Source organism: Candoia aspera, chromosome 3 (assembly GCF_035149785.1).
Source record: "Candoia aspera isolate rCanAsp1 chromosome 3, rCanAsp1.hap2, whole genome shotgun sequence".
Lineage (NCBI taxonomy): Eukaryota > Metazoa > Chordata > Lepidosauria > Squamata > Boidae > Candoia > Candoia aspera.
In genome coordinates, this window is record NC_086155.1 from 109,069,875 (window position 1) to 109,092,587 (window position 22,713).

General features: G+C 43.4%; 1 protein-coding gene across 1 annotated transcript in view; it reads left to right on the top strand.

Annotated features, from left to right (window-relative positions):
* LMX1A (LIM homeobox transcription factor 1 alpha) overlaps positions 1 to 21,991 on the top strand; it is a 65,038-nt gene extending 43,047 nt beyond the window's left edge. Inside the window, exons 5-10 of the mRNA XM_063299894.1 lie at positions 7,836 to 8,068; positions 12,646 to 12,812; positions 16,927 to 17,004; positions 18,923 to 18,992; positions 20,736 to 20,909; positions 21,831 to 21,991. Coding sequence (XP_063155964.1) covers positions 7,836 to 8,068; positions 12,646 to 12,812; positions 16,927 to 17,004; positions 18,923 to 18,992; positions 20,736 to 20,909; positions 21,831 to 21,991 — 883 coding nt within the window. The remainder of the gene's footprint in view (positions 1 to 7,835; positions 8,069 to 12,645; positions 12,813 to 16,926; positions 17,005 to 18,922; positions 18,993 to 20,735; positions 20,910 to 21,830) is intronic.
* Positions 21,992 to 22,713: the final 722 nt, after the last annotated feature.

A 22,713-nucleotide genomic window follows, 5' to 3' on the forward strand; every position in this document is an offset into this window, starting at 1 on the left:
GTAATCGGTGCATATTCTCAGGGTGCCATCCTTCTTTTCTCGAAATAGGACGGGTGCTCCAACCGGCGAGTTCGCTGGTTCTATGAAGCCCCTGGAGAGGTTTTTGTCCAAGAATTCCCACAGCGCCACTAATTCTCTCTGGGTCATGGGGTAGATCTTGGGCTTGGGTAATGGGACGTCTGGGAGCAGTTCAATTGTGCAGTCCGTCTTGCGGTGGGGGGGGTAATTGGTCCGCCTCCTCTTCTCCGAAGACATCTGCAAAGTCTGTATATTGCTCCAGCAGTCCTTCGGGGGGGGGGGTCATGGGTATGGTCGACGACTTCTGCCCTCCCCACCGTCGGAGCAGATGGTTTGTCCGGTGTCGGTGCCTGGTAGACCCCGTCTTTGAACTTGATGGAGCGTGTCCTCCAGTCTATGTGTGGGTTGTTGCGTGCTAGCCAGGGGATCCCCAGCACTACTATGGGTTTCCCTATCTGGGTTTCCACAAAGTCTATGGATTCCTTGTGGGTGCCCATTGTCAGGGTGACCATTCCAGTCCTCTGGGTGGCCGCCCCCCCCCCCCCCCGCTGTAGAGCCGTCTAGTTGTTGGAATGCCAGCGGTTTAGGGAGGGGGGAACAGGGCAGTTTTAGTGCGGTGACAATGTCCGGGTGGATCAGATTTCTGGAGCACACACAATCCACCAGAGCTTCGACCTTAATGGCTCTAGGGCCATAAGAGAGTTTAATTGTCCCTGCCAGGATGGAGCAATCATCACTCACCCTGGGGTTGTTGCGCCCCTTCTTCACCACCTGCCCAGCAGCGCTGCTTAGAGCAGGTGGGGAGCGTTTTCCGCCAGCTGTTCTTGGGCGTTGATCACGTCCCCTGCAAGGTAGGCATCTGCGTCCTCGTCCGGGGTTGCTAACGCTCCTGTCAGGCGTCTGGGGAGGTTGGATGGCTTGTGCGGCGTCTTTGGTGTGGGTCTGGGCGGGCAATCCGTTGTCCTGTTTTTGTAACAGTCCACCGCTCGGTGGCCCATCTTCCCACACCTGGTACACTGCCTGTGGGCAAGCCTCCGTTGTTGGTCCACGTGCCAGGTCTGGTCCGACTGTGGGGCTGGTCCTCTGGTGCTGGGAGGGATTTTGTCCTCTGTGGTTGCGAGCAGGAACATGCGCTGAGTGTGCTCCGCTTTTCCGGCTAGGCAAATCCACCCGTGAAGGGAGGCTGGGTCGTCCCTGTAGAGTGCCCATTGTAGCACATCCCGGTTGAGGCCACGCTTGAACATGTCAATCAGGGTGGCCTCAGACCATTCCGTGATTTTGCCTGCGAGGACCCTGAACTCAAGGGCGTAGTCGGCCACCATTTTTCTTCCCTGGCACAGCGCTTGAAGTGTGCACTTGGCCCTTTCCTTCGCCAGGGGGTCCTCAAAGTAATGCTTCAGCTCGGCTAGGAAGTCATGGAAATTGGCCAAGGCTGGGGCTCCGGACTCGGACATCTGTACGTACCAGTCTGCGGCCCTATCTTGGAGCTTGGTGGCCACTGCCGAGATTTTTGCGGCTTCTGTGCTGAAGCAATGGCCGTATTGGGCCATGTAGTCCCTCGCATTTGTTAGGAAGAAGGACAGTTTCGTAGGGTTCCCGTCAAATTGTACGGGGAAGTCTTTGGCGAACCTCCCAATTTGCGGGACCCCTACCTGTGGGTGGTGCGGGATGGCTCCCACTGGCCTGGGGCCATGAAGCCCTGTGACAGAGTCTCGTGCTTGGCCCCTTCCGCTCGGGGTTGTTGGTGGGGTGGGTATGGTGCCTTGATCCCCTCTTGCCCCCTGTGCTGCCTCAGTCTTGGAGCGCTCGCCTACGATCGTTGCCAGGGACTGGAGCATATGTTCCAGGTCTCGTACCTTGGCTTCCAGAGCCGTGTCCTTGTCTGGCGTGCTCCAGTCTGCCGATGTCGGGGACAGGAGCAAGTGTTCAAGGTATCGTACCCTGGCTTCCAGGGCCGTGACCCTGTCTGGCGTGCCCTGGCCGTCCGACGTCGGTGCTGCCAGATGCTGTCCGGTCTGTAGTCTTGCGCCTTCCTGCTTGGGAGTTTGGGGGTAGCAGAGCCTCCAGGTGGAGTAGGGTGTTCCCGTCCAGGGTCCTGCTCCACCAGCCCATGTGAGGAGTTGCTGGTCCCTGACTTCGTCTTCCATCGGGGCTCTCCCATCTGGGTTGGAGCTCCAGGTCTGGGACTGGGGTGCGGTGTGGGCAGGGAGGGTGTCTGTGTCCCATTCCGGGTGCGCCGCCTCCAGCAGCTGTCGGGTTGCCTCTGCCTCTTGCGGGCCGTCCTTCACGCCTCTGGTGCAAAGTGCTGGCTCCATTGCTGTCCCCGGTTCCATTTTCACCAGTTGATCTCTCCCGCGGAAAATTTTCGTCCGGTGGAGCTTGGCGACTTTGGTTTGGTGACTCTCAGCTTTATGTCAGGCTCTGCCTGCTACCCAGTAAAAACGCAGATGCTAGTGTAGGCTTAGGTTCTGGTTTTATTTGAGTAACAGTATGCGTGCCCTTTAAGAAAAGCTGAGAGTGAGTGGAGCATGCCAGAATGGGATTTAAATAGCCCACGCCGATCAGCGCTCCACCCCTTCTTACTTCGGGTGTGCCCCAAGCCCCGTCGGTTCCGTTGCCGGTAGGTGAGGGGTCGTGGAGCCCCTCCTGTGCTCCAGGTGTTTCCTTAATTGCTTCCCTGGCCGGTGATGGGTCATTGCTGGGCGATCAGGTTCGTAATCTCTTTGACAGCTTGGGTGCGCCTCGTGGTCTGGTCTTGTCAATTACCTTCTTTGCAACATTGTATCTCTCTCTTCCATGCCTCTGGCTAGAGTTGATACTTTGTTGCCAGCACCTGTTGCTCTCTTTTGTTAGCTAGTTGCCTTTTCCCTTAATCCGCCTGGTACCCATTTCCCTGCATTGTCATGTGAGCTGTTGTGATGTCACAAGCATCGCAACAGTGATCATGACAGAACTACACATCATGCATGTATGTATGTATGTATGTATGTATGTATGTATTTATTTGTGGTCCAAGATCAAGTCACAAAATTTAAAATACAGCACACCATTAATACGTATGTAACAATTCATACATACTGTATATAAAAGGAAGAAACCCTATAAAATTAACAATTCATTGAAGGCACCTTAGCTTATAGAATGGTTTCTATAAGCTAAGGCTATAAATAAAAATTTTGCTATGGCCTTTGAAACACCTGGATATTGATCCTTTAGTAAGAATACCTCAATCTCCTCATCATGAGTGGAGTGTAATGGTTGCCTGTTCTAAAACACTCTCAGACTCATGAGCAGGAATGCAAAGATATCTGATTTATTAAAGAATAGTATGCAGGATCACAAAGAAAGCTGAGAATGATAAAAGCGCACCAAATGCAAACTAAAAACCCTCGGTGCAAATGAGATCCCTCCCACCATAGAATCTTCCCAGGCTCACAATCCCAGGTGCTCCTAATGCTTCTGATGGTCTGCGGGAAAAGTCCTTGAACAGAGCACATAACCCAGACATGTTCCATTGAAATGAACATAGATACAGAGCTTGGCACAAGGTTTCACAGCAGCTCCCTCCCAAACAGAAACACACGTCAGCACCATGGCATGTGAAATGTTACGATGTACAGTGCACATTGAAACAGTGAACATGACATGGACTTTATCAGATTCAAGAGTGGGTGTAATAGCTCTGATCGCCAATGAGAGTACAGTGGGCACTTTAAAAGGATGTGTGAAACAGATTCATCCTCTATGTAAATACATACTCGATCTTCATATGAAAGTTTGGCATATCGACCAGCTATCACCCTAGAAGGGAGAATATCTCTATGGGATAGAAATAAGACACTTTTATGTGGGTTGTACAGAATCTTATAGAAGTAATTGGGGAGCGTCCAAGGGGAAAGAGCAATTTGTCTGTAAGAGAGATGGGAAAGTTTGGCTCTGTCTACCTGAATATCTAAGTCCCATACCTTCTGCTTAAGTTCTAACAAGGTTTCTTCTAGGCCTAAATCAAATAAGGCTGGTATTGACAATCCACACTGTCTCAGATCTTGGTCTATTTTTTTTTCCAGAGTAGATTAATGTATATCATGTAAAATGAGATGTACCAATGAGGTTCCCCAAATGCTTTGTTTTGCCCAGAATCTTAACCAACATTATCTTGCATGGGCCTCGAACGAGATGCAACCTAGCTCTAATGTGGTAATGGCATTAGAAGTCAGGTGAGGAATATGTGCTATTGATTTTAAGAATTTTGTTTGTATTCATTGAAGGACTGAGAAGTTTTTGTAAACACACATCATCATGCCAAGGACTTTGGTCTTGAATAATTTAATTGCTGCAGGGTCAAAGTTGTTCCCCCACCCACTAGCAAATGTGTTGATCACTAGAGATACTTTTTGAGCATTCATAACTAACTCTCTTATTTGATGACCCCAGCATGTAGAACATTGAAAGTGAATACCTAGGCATTTGAATGATTTTACCTGCTCAATGGGTCTGCCATTAACTGACCAGCTTGATGGATTATCAGAGCGTCAACTGGAAGAAACAAAACTTTTGGTTTTGGTAGTTTGTTTTAAGGCATTCTCTAGCACACTAGTTTGAAAATTCTTTGAGACCTCTATGTACCCCAATTTTTGAAACTGAAGGAATAGCCGCATCATCTGCATACAGAAGAATTGGAATTGGACGATGAGAGAGGGAAGGAGGATGGAGGTCTGAATTGGCAAAAGCTACAACAATATCCTTAATGTAAAGGTTAAACAATAGGGGGACTAATATACATCCTTGCTTAGCCCCTTTATGAGTGGGGATAAGCTCTATTAGATCACCAAAATTAGTGCCTGTAATCTGTACAGTGATATTATAGTGTAATTGAATAATCAATTTAAGCAGATGACGATCAGTCGATGAGTTAGCTAGTTTCCTCTGAATTTTTCTCAGGGAATGGAGTCAAAAGTCACCTTATTAATGTCGTCCCAAATTATATCCAGCCTACAGCTCCTCCATCTTTACATCCACTAGTTAGGAGATCTAAACCATGATTTGATAAAGAATGTGCCTTGGTTAAATCCCAGGTAATACAAGCATGTAAGAGGGCATGTTTAACCAATAATCTCTACTCCGATGAAATCTTTTATGAGCACAGAAGGAAATATCAGAACTACACATCATACACACACACACACACACACACACACACACGGATAAGAGAGGCAAAGTAATAAAAATGTACTATTTTTATTTTACCTTTATTTTCCTCAACGCTAATACTTAGATTGTGGGCCCTCTGGAGACAGTGATGGACGTGGTTGCAAATGCTGTAAGGTGTACTGAGCGCACAGGATAGAGACTGCCTGCTTTGGCCTGGAAATCGCAGCAGTTTTGAGAGCTCTGTCTGGGCAGGAGGAAGAATCCAGATTTCAAAGGAAGCAATTTCCTCTCTTTTCTTCCCCATTTTCTGGATACAAAAAAGCACTGCATTTGCTCTTGAGAGCTAAAGTCATGGGATATGGAGACGGTGGGAACATTTTTTAAGTTTCTTACACCCATTATAGCATCACTGCCTTGCACTTGAGAAGGTCATTGCCCAAATGTTGATGTGGCAATCATGGCAACAGACAACAGTCTGGAAGGCCCTGTCAATCACACTCTCTTATATCATGTCAGAAAAATGTTCGGCATTGCAAGTACCAGTTCTTCAAGTCCTTTCTATTTTTTTAGTGCCTTCTTTGCTGTGATGGCATCAAAATTAACGCTCTGTGCAAAGGAAAGCCTGTTAAGAAAGCCAAATTAACTTTCCATGCTACAGCTGATCTATTGTCACTCCGTCAGTTGCTCAAGAAAGGTGTTAGATCTGGTCATTGCCAGTTATTTCTGTTTGATCAAATATTCTTGCTGACTTCTTGTCTCCTTTTCATTTAATTCTGAAATCAGTGTGGGCAGGGTTTCATCCATATGGATGAACTGTCTGGAGTGCAAGTATCCCTGCATGAAAAGATCATACATGTTTGTCTTGAGGGTGTCACTGCTATTCTGGCTGGATCTCCACAGATCTTTGAAAAATAAGGCTCTTGGTAACAACAGCAAGTGTTTGCAATTAGCTTTGCCATATGGTAGGGTTTATTTCCAGCATCTTCCAGGCAGAATAGGAGCCAAATACCTGGCATAGCACAATATACAGTGTGATATTAGCTCATTTTAAAAAAACCACACATTTGTCAGACTTAAATGGTGATCCAAAAAGTCAGCAGAGGAATCTCCCACCCATCTGTAGATCAAGATCCTTCTAATACTCCCATTATCAAGTTGCTCATTGGAGTATCTGTTGCTGGATTTGACCTTCCCTCCTCCAACTGTCCATGGCTAGAACTGCACAATTTTCTTTTCTTTCTGCTTGGCTGTGTTTGGGATGCAGTACAGTTCACTGCCTTGAGGCTGCTGCAGTTTCATTGCTTTTTTTTGTTCTAAAATAGCCACCTGTGATCCATTTCTCAGAGACTACTTTCTATAATAATAATAAATAATAGAAATGAAGGACTAAAACAATCAAAAACAGCCAGAGGGGGGAGATGAGGTCATCGTTTTGGTGGAACATAATTATTAGATTGCTAGTGTATTTGAATCAAACTTTTAAAATTAGTTTGGGAGGCGTAAGAATATGCCCTCCTCTCCAAGTACATGTGCTGGCATGTGGTGAATTCTAATACTTTTCAAAGATCATAAAGCAACTGAAGTTTCTGATTCCCTTCCCCCAACAATAAGGTTCTCTAAAATTTGTTTTGGTGGATTCTCTCAGTTTTGTTTCCTCTCTCCTCCCATCAAATGTCACCAGCTGGTGGGAAAACATCCACCAATCACTCCCCTTAATAGAAGCTGAGGCTGGGGGAAGAGGTAGATTTTGTCAGATGGCTAGACCAGTAAGTATAGACCTCTGTAAAAAGGTGCTCTGCTTTGGTACAAGTATTCTTCATGGGTGTTTCATGGGTTCATCAGCTGATAATTGTGCTTCAGTTGAAAGGATGTGTGAAATACTTGTTCAAAACCAGAGCTGATATTCAGGCTTTCTCTGGATACAGGTTTAGTCCTATCCCAGAAGAATGCTAAACTCAAACTAAAAAGTAGCCCAAACAGTTGCACACAGGTATAGGGAGACTAGCACCATAAAGCAGTAGATAAATCAGAGTCTCTCTCTCTCCTGGCTCATCATTGCAACTCCCCTGCTGTTCATGCTGATTCTGATCTTTGAGCCAGAGATTGGCTTGGCTTTTTCAAATTGGCCTCTCCCATTGAAAGAACCAGGCTCTCTCCATTGCTTGAAGCAAAAGGGCTCTGGAAGACAGTGCTTGGAGGCTGAAGGGGAGGGGATGTGTCCAACACAGCCTAAAGTGGCAAATAGGTGCTCAGCTGAGCTCAGCCCTTTACAATATTTGATGCTAACCAAATGTTGATGAAGAACATCAGAACTGCCATGGCTTTGGGCTGCTTCATAGGAATAATATGATTAACACTGTAAATGATGACTTTAAGCTGCCTCAAGAATGGGTTGGGGATGAGATGAAGGCCACATCATGAGGATATGGCAGAAAAAAGAGGTTGCCAGGGCATGTGTATGGTTGGGATGATTACGGTTTCCCAATACAACAAAATGGGAATTCAAACAATTCCTGTATTTCATTGCCAACAGAAGGAGGGCTTACCACTGTGGTGCACTATAGCAGTAGGAGCCATCAAGACCAGGCTCATAATTGATTGCCTAAGTGATCAACATAATCTAGGCACAATTCTGACCTATATGCTTTGGGCTTTTTATGTGTCAGGATTTTTGCAGTGAAGTGCAACAACTGTTTGGAAGCAATTACACCCAGCGAGTTTGTTATGCGAGCTCAGAAAAGTGTGTACCACGTGGGCTGCTTCTGCTGTTGTGTCTGTGAGAAACAGCTTCAGAAGGGAGATGAATTTGTCCTTAAGGAAGGCCAACTGCTGTGCAGGAACGACTATGAGAAGGATCGTGAAAGGCTCAGCATCGGGAGCCCAGCCCCATCAAATTCTGGTAAGGCAGAACCACTCATTTTGCTGTGAGCCATTGATGAGGCAGCAAGGTTTCTTGTTAGTATCAGGATATTTATAAGGTATCAGTATTTCCCAGGAATACCTGTGCCCGAGGTTAAACATCTCACCACACTATACAAGCATGCTTTCTTTATTAAGATGTTCAGTTTATATTATTCCAGTAGTTTGCGGAAAGGCAACAGTGCTTAGAAAGTAGTAAAACCAATGGAATAAAATCTGCGTATGATTAAAATAATACTTTATCTGCTTAATCCATCAACAATTCCAAACATTCTAGAAATGGCTCTAGCATTGGCTGGTAATAAAGCAATATCTCATTCATGCCGGAATGCTCCTTCTAGAGCATAAAAACTTAATGTATGAGAGAAGGCTTCCACTTAGCTTCCTTTCTGGCTTCTCAGTTTTCTGTGGGCAGGGAACTGGTTGGTAGGAAAGAGTGCTGGATTCTGTGAAATTCTATGGATTCTACAGTCTGCAAAATTTAAGGGCGAATATAGGTGCAAGATGTTCTATTGTGATCCCACATGCAGTTAATTAATTCAGCTTCTCTTTAGTTTCTTCTTATACTTTATCCTACATCAGTTTTCTGTTTTAAATTATTTAAAGGCTTTTTTTACATTTTAAAAAATATTCCTCAAACAACATTCTCACCCTCCTTTTTGTTTTGTGTTATTGTCAACATACAGTATTTATATACGATTTGCCAGAATTTCTGCTCTTGGTTCTGATCTTATAGGCAAGACTTCAGTTCCTTGAAGTCACATTTCTAGAGGCAACAAAGTTACCAGAGGTAGCTAAAATAACCTTCTTTGGTTGCTTTTTTGTTTCTTCCCACCTCTCAAGATCATATCCAGTTTTTGTAAGGGGAAAAATAAGTAAAAATCAGGTTTACCTGACCAGGTAGTGAAGCAGTTACAGTGTTGGACTAGGACCGTGGAGACCTAAGTTTACATCTGTCCTCAGCCATGAAAGCTCACAACATAATTTTGGGCCAGTCAATCTCTCTCAACATCCTTCCTTACAAGGATGTTGTTCTGTGGGTAAGATGAATGGAGGTCACCACTTAAGCTGGTTTGAGCTTGTGGAAAAAGAAGGACATGGATCTAACAAACACACAAACCTTAAGAGCAAGAAACACTGAACCAAAGAAAAAAGGAAGTTCAGTGTAACAAAATGTCCTTTAGATTCTTGGACTATTGTAATCAGGTATAGTGCTGATGAGTATTTACCTGAGCCATTAGCCATACCTTTTCCACTGGGTAACTCGTTCTGTGGAGCACAGACCCTGGAAGGAATAAGCCTCTGAGCCTGGAGGTAGCACCCCATTACCTCTCTGTTAATTCCAGGTTGGCACTATCTGTATTTGCAAGTAGCCTGGGAGGTGCTTGAGATGCTTGTGTTGAGCATTTCAATCCCTTGAAAGAAGAATCTGAGTTAGAGCTGCTTTCCAGTTCAGATGTCATTAGGTATCGGACTTGGTGTCAAAGGCTGACGTGGTTCAGCTTCTCTGCATCTCCTATTATTGGCTGTGATCCTCTTGACTTTCCTGCCTCAGCCCCATGTCGGAGTTCTGGCTCTGGTTTAGGACCATAACAGATAACGGGGGGAAAACAGGAATGGATAAGAAGATACGTGTTCTTTTTTTAACAGCTGCAAGTAAAAACTGGGTCTCATAGCCAACAATCTAAAGAGGCTGTCTAGCAAAGCTGGAACCATTTTAAAGAAAGAGTAGATATAAGAAGAATTGGACTCTTACATTCTCATTTTTAGATGGGTTGCTGCTTGCTTTGGAAATGCCAGTTTTAACAGGAATGTATTATTTGAAAATAATAGTGCCATGTAAAACAGAATCAGCAAAATGCTGCCATCTTCTGGCAAATATGTAGTTTTGTGGCTATCAAAATAAAGTAATAGGATACATAAAAGAAAAAATAGGTTCAACTGAAAAACACAATGACTTTGTCCCAGTGCCTGCTGAGGCTCTTTCAATTGCTAGTAGCTTGGTTTGCAAAAGTTATTTAAATAATTTTGCATACAATTGTACCCCAAGCCATCTCTTGCAGACACTAAATAGGAGAACACCATTGCATCCTACTTGTTCACTCTAATATCTTACTATTGCATTGGCCTTTCAGGCCAGCATTAATATTCCTGTCTCATATTTAGGTAAAGGTTTTTCTTAATGATACTACCATCTTATCCATTACTCATTATTTGCCATTTTATATAAAATCCATTCAGATTTGATTATCCAGTGTCAGTGCAAAAAACAAGTTTCCACAATAGTTGATCAGGGGTCTCTCATCTCTGTCTTTGTGTTCAGAGACAATATTTTATTGTAATATAAATAACCATCAATCTCCTGCATTCTGTGCTTCAATGGGAATGATGAAGATCAGTCCACTAAATAGAATTTTGGTCTGATTTTGTACAGTGTCTTTCATTCTAATGTATGTCATCATTACCAATTTGGTATTCTTTACTTAAAAGTATCTCACTGGGTTTGGGACTGCTTGCATATACAGTAATTTAACAAATCCTAAAGCACTACAGTTCTAAACTGAAAGCCTCTTGGGGTTTTCCACATTGCTGTGCGAGGCCCAGCACCTCCAAGGGTTGTCCTAATTTATTGTGCTTTCTGTTGCGAGCATAGTTAGCTTAGCAGCAGAAGTAGATTTTAATCCAGAACAAAGTAAGAACGGCACATGTCTGCAAACAAGAACAGACCTTCTCCAGGATGTGTAGTCAGTTTCACCAGGCCCTGAGATTACAGCAGGTTCCTGCTTGGTCAGCATCTATCTTTACAGTCCCATTTAGAAGTATAAGGGATCAAGCAGCAGAAGGCAAACTCAGGACCATCTTTGTGAGAAAATGAAGATAAAGCACAAAATACTGGAAGCCATATGTTGTCCATAATCTGTAAAGCCCCTCGTTCATTGATTCCCAGTGGCCAAGCCTAAGTAAACAGAGGCCTGTGAAAGAGGAGCCTTCTTTCCAATTAAAAGTGTACTAACATCTCTTCTTTCCCTAATTCCCTCAAACCAAAGAATTTTTTCATCTTTTTCATGACACCAGTTTTTCATCGCTTTCCCCCGTTGAGCCTTGAGGTTGCCCAGAGGTCAGTACGGACAATGTACACCGCCTGTCGTCCTTTCCCATGTGACATAAGGAGGAGTTTTAAAGATTAATTAATTCCTACCCTATTTGTGGAAGGCTTGAAAGGCAGAGTTAATTAAAAGCACTGCCATGTTAAAGCAGAATCAACTTTCCATCGTTTGGGGGGATTTGGTGAGCAGGTGTTTGGGGGTGTTGAAGCCACTTTTCTTTCTTGGGACAGGATTCCCCCAGCCTTCTCTGCACTATTTGTCCTATCAATCATTTCAAAGCTTTCTCTGTTTCATGCCTCAAATGCAGTCAGAGGTGGGAAATATTTTATCTCTGAGTTGGGCTTCCCAGTCCTGCATTTTCCAGCTCTCAACAATCCCTCAGGCTGATTGGGAGGGTGGGAATTCCAGATCAACACAGCTGGGGGTAGCAAGTTGGAGAAAGGAAGTAAGATTTCCTGTCAGGAATAAAGTTCTGCTGAAGACAAGGAAGTGCTTATTTGCTCTACTTTAAAATCTGGTACCATTGTAGGTAATAAAATGGCTATATATCTAGGCTTAGCCTGAGAAACACATCCACAAACTGGCAAATTGTTATAGGAGTTTAAAAAGCTAAATGACCCTAAATGAGATACCTGTATGCAAATAGGGAGGATGAATTTCCTATCCACAGCCACATGCTTCAGAAAATTCTCCCTGCCTTGCATTGGGGTTTTTAAAAGATGGAGGGGAAAACCTTGATTTCAGCGCAGTTCCTTTTCTTTTCAAGTTTTCACATGCTTTTACACCTCGAAACTCAAATTAGAAGAGCAACTGCACCTTGTGTATTTAGCCTAGCATGCAACTTAATCTTAAATTCTCACTTACCTGCATTCACCAAATGCAGAACATCTAGCTATTCCTGGCAGGGCAAGAATCAGAAGAGAAAAGCCACTAATTCCTTGTGTTTCCAGTTGCCTGATGTTATTTCATGTTCTGTATTCAAAATAAATTGAATTTATAAAAACACATACAGGCAAACAACAAACAGACATGCAAAATATCTGAGAAGCTTCTTTGAATTCAGGAAAAAGCTTTTTTTTTTTTAAATCAGAACAATAATCTCATGATGCCAATGCTTTCATATATTCTGTCATTTTTACAGTTGTATTTTGGATTCCATGCAGACTTTGTCTATATAGACTTCAGGTGATACTAACATGGTACAATGAAATGTACCCAATTTAGATTGCAAGTTTGAATTACAGTCTGAATGCCTTCATGTGTTTGTTTAAAACTACACTCTCTTCTGTTTTCTGAATGTAGAAAAAGGTGTCATAGCACAGAGTGGTTTAAGGCAAATCCTCTCTAAAAGTAAAAAAATTAATTATAGCAATTGTAGCATCCATTTTGGCAATCTCATGCCATGGTGCTTTGTGAATCTCATTGCAATGAGTTGTTTTAATATTCTAAGGTAAAAGTGATGATGAAACAAGCTTGTGCAAAATGGAAGACACTGGGAAAGCGCCTGAGGAGATCAGGGATCATAAACGGCCCAAGCGGCCCCGGACAATCCTAACGACACAGCAACGCCGAGCATTCAAAGCATCATTTGAAGTATCGTCTAAGCCATGTAGGAAGGTACATTTTAATAATTAGAAGAAACTGGAATCTTATATGTAGGAACTGCTATTGTTGGCCAGTTTTTACTAGCTAAGGTCTTTGCATCCCATGATATCTAGAGATTCCTGTTTTCGTGACTCATGCATATTGTGCACAACACACTACAGACAAACTGGTCACCAATGAGCATGACACTAGTCTGTCCCAGACTGTGGGGAACAGCTAAGTTTTTAAAGATCATATAAAGAATTTGTAGGGTTGGGGCAGTCCAGACCTTGGGGTGGGTTGGGAGATGTTATTCCAGAGGCCAGGTGCTACAGTAAAGAAAGCATACAATAAAGAAACTACACCCCATCAGATGACATTGCTTAAGAAAGGGAGCACAAAGCACACCTGCTTTATCAGATCTTACAAGGCAGGTAAAGATAATGGGACAGAAGTGGTGCCCCAGATAGCCAGGCCCCGTGCCATGAAGGGTTTATAGCACCTTGAATGGCAGCTCTACCAATGCAATTTGTGTAGTAGAGATTTTACATGGGTATACCAAGATGCAGGGACGTGGTGGCGCTGCAGGTTAAACCGCTGAGCTGCTGAGATTGCCGATCGGAAGGTCGGCAGTTCGAATCTGCGTGACGGGGTGAGCTCCCGTTGCTAGTCCCAGCTCCTGCCAACCTAGCAGTTCGAAAATATGCCAATGTGAGTAGATTCATAGGTACCGCTTCGGCGGGCAGGTAACAGCGTTCTGTGTAGTCATGCCGGCCACATGACCACGGAAGTGTCTACGGACAAACGCCGGCTCTTCGGCTTTGAAATGGAGATGAGCACCGCCCCCTAGAGTCGGACACGACTGGACTTAATGTCAAGGGAAACCTTTACCTTTACCTATACCAAGATGCACCATAATTGCTCATGCTGCTGCATTGTGGACCATCTGCAGCTTCCAAGTGGTTTTCAAGGCAGCTGTAGTAGTTCATACATGACACCCTGAGGCATGGGTGATGGTACAAAGGGGCTCCAGAAAAGGGCACAGGTAACACACCAGCTGAACCTGTGCAGAAGCCCTCCTAGCCACAGCTGCCACCTGCTCACTTGGTTGAGCAGTAGTTGAAATATACCACTGAATATAATCTGACCCCATGTTGACAGATGATTTCACCCAATGGTTTCACAAAGATGTTAAACAGGAAAGATGAGAGCATTGAACCTTGAGGCAGCCCACAAACTCAGATCTCTCCCATTAGCCAACACCTAACTGAAACTGGCCATGGAGAAAGGAGAACCACCACAATACTGTGTTACTTTCAAATTCTCATACAAGGATAGCATAATTAATGGTACTGAAAGCTGTTGAGAAATCAAGTAGAACTAGGACAGTCACACCACCTCTGTCCTGGCTCCACAAGAGGTCATTAGAAAAATGCAGTAGTGCATGATGCCCAGAATATACTTCATAGTTGCCCTGTGACCCATCCCTCCCCAACAGGTTACAGAGTTTAAACAGAGCAGCTGGCCAGCTATCTGAAGATAAGAGTGGAAAAATAATTAAGTTTTGCCACTCTTACTACCATGATGTAATCCCTAATATGGGTTCCTACGTTACTCAGATTAACTTTTCATCTTTCTCCAACAGTGCACTAGGTCTCTCTTCTGTCATTTCATTTCCCAAAGCTCCTCAGAAAAGGAAGGAGCTGCATAGGAGTCCAAGGCCTTGTCATACATCCATTTCAGGCAAAGACTAAGGCCTCAGTTGAACTACCCACCAGATTCAGAGGAAAACCTCCAAGCTCCTTCTGAAACTCATCCAGGTCCATTGGTCTAGGGTAGGTTCTCTCTCTCTGCTGGCCAGAGGCGCAAACCCATAAGCTGAAAAGCAATCAGAGAGTGATCTGACCATAACAAAGGACCAGTAGTATTTACCTCTATCTTAGAACATATTGCAGTTGCCCTGAGACAAAAAACAGAGCATATGACCATTTGTATTCACTGAACTCTGAATAATTTGGGTCAGGTCCATGGTTGTCATGTTGGTCATGAACTCCTGAGTCACACCAGACTGTACACCACATGAGGGCAGGTTAAAGTTTCCAAAACTATCAGTCTTGGAGACTCCACTGCCAACTCAGCACAGAGTCAAGTGGCTGGGCAGGAAAGTTGCTGTGCAGCAGAGAGGCCAGTTCAGCAGCAGCAAACCCATCTGCCCCTAGAGTCCAACTTCAACCAGAGGGTCCCACATCTGGTTATCTGCAGTACAGAGCCTCTAAAAACCATTAAGCAGTTGCCACCTTACCCCACCCTATGGATTCATGGCTTGTACCAAACCTAAAACTCAGGTGGGCAAATCTCAGGGTGGGGAAACCTCTCCTCCAATACCACCCATACAAGCCACCCAGGTCTCAGTCATATATGGCTGGTAAATTGCCTCATCCATTTTAAGATTGTGGATGAGGGGAGCCCTATTACACACCAACCTGGCATTTAAGAGCACCAGCTGGAGACCAAGACCACTGAGGTTCCAATGACCTGGCAACAGGGTGAATAAATAATGACTCTGCCTCCCCCATGTATAGTCCACTCCCAGCTCCCTGCCATATTTCCCTCTGCCCATCACCGCTCGGATGGAACTGCCTGCCCTATTCCCTCTGTCAGTCCCACAACCCCCACACCTTCTCCCCCATTTCTGGGAACCATCCAATCTAAACATCCTCAACAACCCACAATTACCCTCAGCCCACCATCAGTGTGCCGATTATTGCCGGAGCCTTGTACTGTCAATGACCTACAGCAAGCTAATGACAAAGCTGTGGCAGTGGCTACATTTTGGCAGAGCAAAGTTTGATCTGGACACAAAATAAATAAAAACCATCATTCACAGCAAGCTTTCACACTGCTTCTACCATAGTGCATTCAGCAGGCACAGGGAAGTCAGGTTCTTACAAAGGCTGCCCACGCACTCTTACTACCACTCTACACATCTCTAATACATTTACTAGCCCCCAATTCCAGCAGTATTACCAGCTGAAATAATACTAAACCATATACTCAAGTCTGCAATACCAAACTACTCCAAGAGCTTAACCTTCCAGCCATGAATTGCATGAGCAATCCAGCAGTCAAATGGAAAGTGTTGTCCAGAATGTCACCGGTGGGCAGAAACTATAAGGCAGGTTTCAGGAGGCCTATGCTCAGGCGGCTGCAGAGCTCAGACAAGTCTGACACTTGCACTCCCACCCAACTCAGCACCCACTACCCTGTCTCCTCACCACAGCACCATAAGGAGCTTCTGCTTACCAGTCTGCTCCAGCCACCAGCTTCCCTGCCAGCACAGAAGGGTCAACTGGTCAACTGTACCACCCAAAGTAGCAGGATTTCCAACACCACAGTGAACTGGGCCTCCACCTTCCCAGGTGGAAATCTGTGGAGCACATCCAAAATACCCATACAAGGATCCGTCTCTTCACCACCAGAAGGCTATTGACTCACTCCTCTCACTTCTCTGCAGCTCGCTGTCCTGTTCTCACTGCTGTGCTCCAAACCTTCAATCCTGACTGGAGGAAAATCCAACTCTAGAACAAATAAAACCTAAGATCCACCCAAATCCTTCCAAAACAGAAAAGAAAATTTTAAAAATGCAGCTACTCTCATGCCAACCCCCCCCCATTGCTATCTTGAAAAAAAATCAGCAAAAAATATTCTGTTGATGGCAAATGCTGATCAAGTAATCAGAATGGGATCCATCAATCATAGCTTATGTTTCTCGAGAGTCTGGAGACCTCAGTTTCTTTGCATGCAGTAAAATGAATTTTTCAGAGTCCCCAGCAGATCACTGTAGGTAGCTAGAGATCTGTGATAATGGGTTACCAATTGAACAGAACTGCTGTGGTCAGATATCTCATCTACAAAGAAAAGTTAAGGCACTGTGGAGCTTTTAAGTTTACTTTTTAAACTTAAAGTGAGCACAGGTTCCATCTTGCCATTTATATTTTGAAAGGCCTTGTAGTGCATTTGAACATTTTGAAATTCTAGGGCATGTTGAAAGCTGAAAATGTCACGTTGACAATTAGACATATTTTGCATTTTGCTGATCATTTCTGTGCGATGCTGAAAATAATTATATGTTCTGCATTTCCTAAAGGTAAGAGAAACATTAGCAGCTGAGACAGGTCTTAGTGTCCGAGTTGTACAGGTCTGGTTCCAGAATCAAAGAGCTAAGGTAATTTCTTTTTCTTAAATATTATGACATTTGCTAGGAGGAAGAGTGCTTGTCTACATCAGCCGTGTAAACGTTCTCCCCAGTAGTGTCAGAAATAGAAGTTAATGGACTAGAGTTCCAGTATGTATTGCTCAGACTGACAATTCAGCCACTGTATCCAGCAGGATAATATACACAGGAAAAGCACTAGCTTCTGACAATTTCAAAACATCAGGATAAAGTTACTAACACCTTTATGGTAAGCTCATTTTTAAAAATGAGTTGTCTTCTTTTTGTCAATATTTTAATAAACTGCTTTTCCAGCTCTAAGTCTAAAAAAGAGTACTTGTGAAATACTGCTAAAAGAAAATAATTTTCTGGTGCTATAATTTTGAAGGTTTTTTTTTAAATAAAGCTTTTCCAGTCACTGCCATTTTAGTGATGTTTTTCCTAACTAAGAAAATGACCGGTAACTTTTTTATTTCTTGGAAGAATTTAATGACATTTGGATCCCTTCCTAATTTAATGTCAATAGGTTCAAGTTTCCATATTAATAGGTTCTGGACTGGTTTGTGTTGTATCAGGGCAGTCCTTCCAGGAAAATATATAGGACTGAGATTTCTATGGAAAACAGACTGGGCATGCATATGTTTGTTTCCTATACACTGTTCGAACAGGGAATTATCTAAGAGCAGATGACTGTACAGGGAGCACCTGTAGAAGGAAGGGTCATGGGGAATTTAGATTCCCATTAGCTTTTTGGACAAAGCCACGTGAGAGTTCATTCAGCCACACTGCAATTGTTTCTTTTGTACAATATTAATAAAAAGAGAGGGGAATTGAATGCGTACAAGAACTGAACCGCAGCAGCTGTAGGCAGGAGCAGAAATAAGAGAGTACAGTTACAATGGCAGTTGGGATGCAGTTGTAAAGTGTGACATCATATGACCACATTGCTTAGCAATGGCAACCCAGGCAGTCCTGGTTGCCATCATAACCCCAAGTGGGAAGTGGCAGGAGTCCCAGGTAAGGAGTGCAGGGATGCCATAGGGGTGGGGGTGGGGGCGGCCCTGGGAGGCTCGGCGCAGGCCACACACAAGTTGGAGAGGGGGCTGCTGCAGGTACGCGATGGTGAGCGCAGGAGGCCCAGGGAAGGAGGCCGTGGCATGATGTGCAGGAAGCTGGGGGGTGGGACTTACCAGGGTGATTTGCAACCTTCCCTGCCAGCTTCCTGATTGACTTTGCTTGTGGGAAGCTGGCAGGGAAGGTCACAAATGGCGATCACGTGACCGTGGGATGCTGCAACCATCGTAAGTGTGAGCTGGTTGCCAAGCACCCAAATTGTGATCATGTGACTGCGGGGGCACTGCAATGGCCGGAACTTTGAGGACTGGTTGTACGTACCCCTCATTCAGCACCATTGCAACTTCGAACTGTCGCTGAATGAGTGGGTGGTAAGTGAGGACTACCTTTATGTGGAAGGGTAGAGGTGGCTAAATAAACACAAGGCAGGAGTGTCTCATCATTTCTGGAACAGCTAGACTGGAGTTTTTCAAACTGTGTTCTGCAGAACCCTAGGGTTCCATGAGAAGTTGATGGAGTTCCGTTGCAGATAGCGAGTGTTTTATCACTACACCTTTGCCTCTTGATCAGAGATTCTGTGATTTAAACAACAACAACAACAACACAGGTTCTGTGGCCTGAAAAAGTTTGAAAATCCCTGAGCTAGACTATATGTGTAGGAAGCTTGTGGGCTTCTCTCATTATGTCCTTCACAGAATTCAACAGACGAAGGGTATCAGAGTGCCCTAGCAGCATCACCAGGAATCATCCCAGTGGTTTATTCATCCATCAGTCTTCTGGGAAGTTATTCTACCATTCAAGATGACCAAGGAGAGTCATTACGTTGTTCTAAATTTTCTCCCCCTTTTCCTCACAGATGAAGAAACTAGCAAGGCGACAACAGCAGCAGCAGCAAGATCAGCAAAACACACAAAGATTCACTGCAGGTAAGATCTGACCTCTAACTTTCTTCTGACATGGAAACTCTCTCTCCTGAAACTGCACCACCTGCTGCCATTCTGAAAGTAAGATGTGAAAGTACAGTGATTATTAAGCAAGAAAGGGGAAAATATTCCAGCTGTTCCTCCTTACAAATTCAGGTTTTGTATATGTTTTGTTACAGTGGTGATTAGCCTATTTCAGCGCAAAGCCTGAACAAGCTCCAGGCAACTGCACTGGAGCCACAGACAGCCAGGGAGGACAGCTCTAGCCTGAAAGGAGAAGACTGTGCTATTGTGGATATGCAACCCTGGAAATACATGCCAGAAATATACGCTCCCTTTACACATTTACCCCCGTACTCTTGTGTTCTCTTCCATACATACAGAGATACATACACAATCTGCAAAATCATCTCTTTGCTTGGTAATTCATTTATTGATTAGACATATGTTTTGTCTTTCCTTCAGGAGCTCAAGGCAGTAATAGTAATCCCTTTTTCTGTTTCTCCCCACAATGACAGATTAGGACTTAAAGTCTTCATGAGTTCAGTGAAGGTTATTTTAAAACATTACCATGGAAATTCCCAGATTTCTAATTTGGTGTCCTGATGGAGGACAGGGGTTGATGAGAGGAAGACAGAGCTTAGGGAGACGGAGGATACAGTACCTTGTAGGGGGACATGGATTAACCAGAATCTGGTTGTATAGATGGGACCCTTGGATGCTATATTCAGATTGCCAGCCAGCAGTTTTATTGCTGCTTTATTGGATCAGACCTTGCCATGAAAATTGTAGGGACTTGTCCAGGCAGTCACCAGGAGTCAATACTGACTTGAAGGCACAAAAGGTTTTTTGAAAAAATGGATCAGAAGGCAGGTAGTGGGTATCAATCCATTAGGATAACATCAGCTGATGATGGTCAAGTTCTTTTTGTTTCCAGGAGTTTTTTCCCCTTCATTGAAAGCCATAAAAAGATGATATAAGCCAGGATATTCATTCTCTTCCTCTTCCACCATCTGGTTATTTACTCCAGGCATCACCCAAGATTCAGTTCCTGGGAACCATTTTTGTCATTGTTATACCTGGAAAAACTAATTTCTTGAGTTGGGGAGGTTGTTAGATGATTTGAGGGCCATAACATTTCATGCCTTTCTCCCCACAATTTTTAGGGTCTGTAATTTGTTATAGCTACCTAAGAAGTCACATATTAAGGTAGAATTGGGAGATATGGCTACCATGAATTTGAACATATGGAAGATAGAAAGCTGTCATCCATTTTTTAATATCATGGCTGCTAGATCTGAGCTGCAAAATCACTAAATGGTAGCAAATACATTAAAAACTCTAATTTGTTGCTGACATCTAGGGGTCATCTGGAGTTTTGCAGTCCAGATCTGTTGGGGCTATAGATAATATACTAGAACTGGCCCAGATATATAGGGAAAGTCTAATGATTGAATTTCCAGAAGATTGATAAGATGAACTCATACATATGAAAACCAGTTTGGTTTAGTGGCTAAGATGCTGGGCTAGAAACCAAGATGTAGTGAGTTCTAATCCTCCCTTAGATATGAAAGCTGGCCGAGTGACTTTGGGTCAGTCACTCTCTCTCAGCACAACTCACCTCACAGGATTGCTGTTGTGTGGAAAACAGGAAGTGGGAGCATTAGGCATGTATACCACCTTGTGTTGACCAAAATTAAAGGCGGGATAAAAAATAAATATCTTTCATTCTTCCATGTTTTCCAGCTCAGACAAGCAATGGCAACAGCACTAGCTTTGAAGGAATCATGAACTCATACACAACCTTGCAACCAGCCTCACAACAAATGTTGCTTATTGATCATAGTGTTTACAACTCAGACTCCTTCCAGCAAGGACTTACTCCCCCACAGATGCCAGGGGACCACATGCACCCTTATGGTAAGGACTGAAAAAGCTCAGATTGCAGATTCTGTGTCTGCCACCTGTATCCTCTTTTGTGTAAGCAGGTGTAATGCATCAGGTGAACTAAAGGAAACCCTTCAACTATTCCAAGTTGGGATGTCATGACAGTGTCATGTGGAGAAGTGCTCCTAGAAATTTAACCTTAAATTGTTCAAAATTCAGTCTCTCCAAAGTTAACAACTGTGGAAGTCCTTTAAGACTATATTTATGTTGAGTTTGGGCACTCAGTTGTAAAGTGGTGAAGCACTGATAAAGACTCCCTCAATTTGAGCTTAATTCCTGGTGACTATGTGGACTGTCCGTGTTGTTTTCTTGGCAATAATATTTAAGTGCTTTGCCCCTGCAATTTTTCCACAACAATTTTTGGCTTCCTAGACTACCTTACAGTAATTTCCAGATGGGCTCTGAGTACTAACCAGGATCTAGCTTGCTTAGGTGTTTTTTTTTTTTTTTGAGATCAGCCAGGCAGCTAGGCATTGCTACTTGTTGTGACTATTTGTCTACTACAATAATTTATATTGTACCTTTCAGGGTATAAATTTTACTAAGGTGTCTTAATAGTAATCAATTAAAGCAATATTAAAAAAAAACAAAAATAACAATTGGTACCCTCCTTTTTTCTGGGAACCTTTGCACAGAGTGTAATGACTTTCTATTTTATGGACTAACATTGTTTGTATGTTTATCCATTTGGAACTAATGGAGTGATTTGATTTAAATTCTGATGGCAGAATTAGAGGAAAATTCTCATGTGCAAGCCTCATTCAAATAAATGGAAATAGTACCAAAGTACAGTTGCACTGAGCAGCTTTGACTCATGTCTGTGGCTCCAAATATGACTCGTCTCTTTCAAAGGATGATGCCACAACTAAGCATTTTTTTCCCTCTATTATGAAGGTTCTGAGCCCATTTTCTGTGAGATGGATAGCGATGACACCTCCTTCAGCAACCAGGGCAACTGTTTCTTAGCAACTACAGAACCTGGGCCCTTACAATCAAGAGTGGGCAATCCCATTGACAACCTGTACTCGATGCATAGCTCCTACTTCACATCTTGAGGAATTTGAGGTCATGGATAAACAGAGTGCTGGGTTCACTGCAGAAGTCAGATGGAGGAAAAATAGGACTACTGTTTCATCAGGAAGGCACAGCATGCAAAAATCACATGAATATTTCATATATTTGAAATTTTTAAAATTCATTTCCCATTTGGAAAGTTCAGGAAAAACCAGGAATATTTGAAAGAACGGTTCCAGTATGGTTTTTCATTTGCAAGTCAATTTACAGAAGGAAGAAATGCATGGAAGAAAACAAAACAGTATTTTCTTCTGATGTTGAGATGTATCTAATGTAAGTTGCAAAAAACAAAATTTTCTATTGAGACTGTATCTGCAAGATATTTTCCCTATTTTTAATGTTTGAATTGAAACTACCAATTTTGATAAGGTGAAAAATTCTCCCCCCAAATACTTACACTTTTCAATACTCATCAATTTACAATACTTTTTGGCATCATGGTTTGTCCTAGCTGTTGAAGCCAAATGAAAAGAACAATGTACACAAATAAGAGAATTCTTTTGCAAGAAATGACAAATCAATAAAAATGAAATAAATGGGAGGTACTGCTAAAAATGTGTTCAAAACAACTCATTGCTTCTTCATGCAGATACAGAGATTGAAAACTGGAAGCTTTTGAACTTTAATATATGTGAAAGTTACCAGGAAGAAAAAATATTTGTGTGACTAAACTTTTTAATACATAAATTTTGGGGCAAGTATG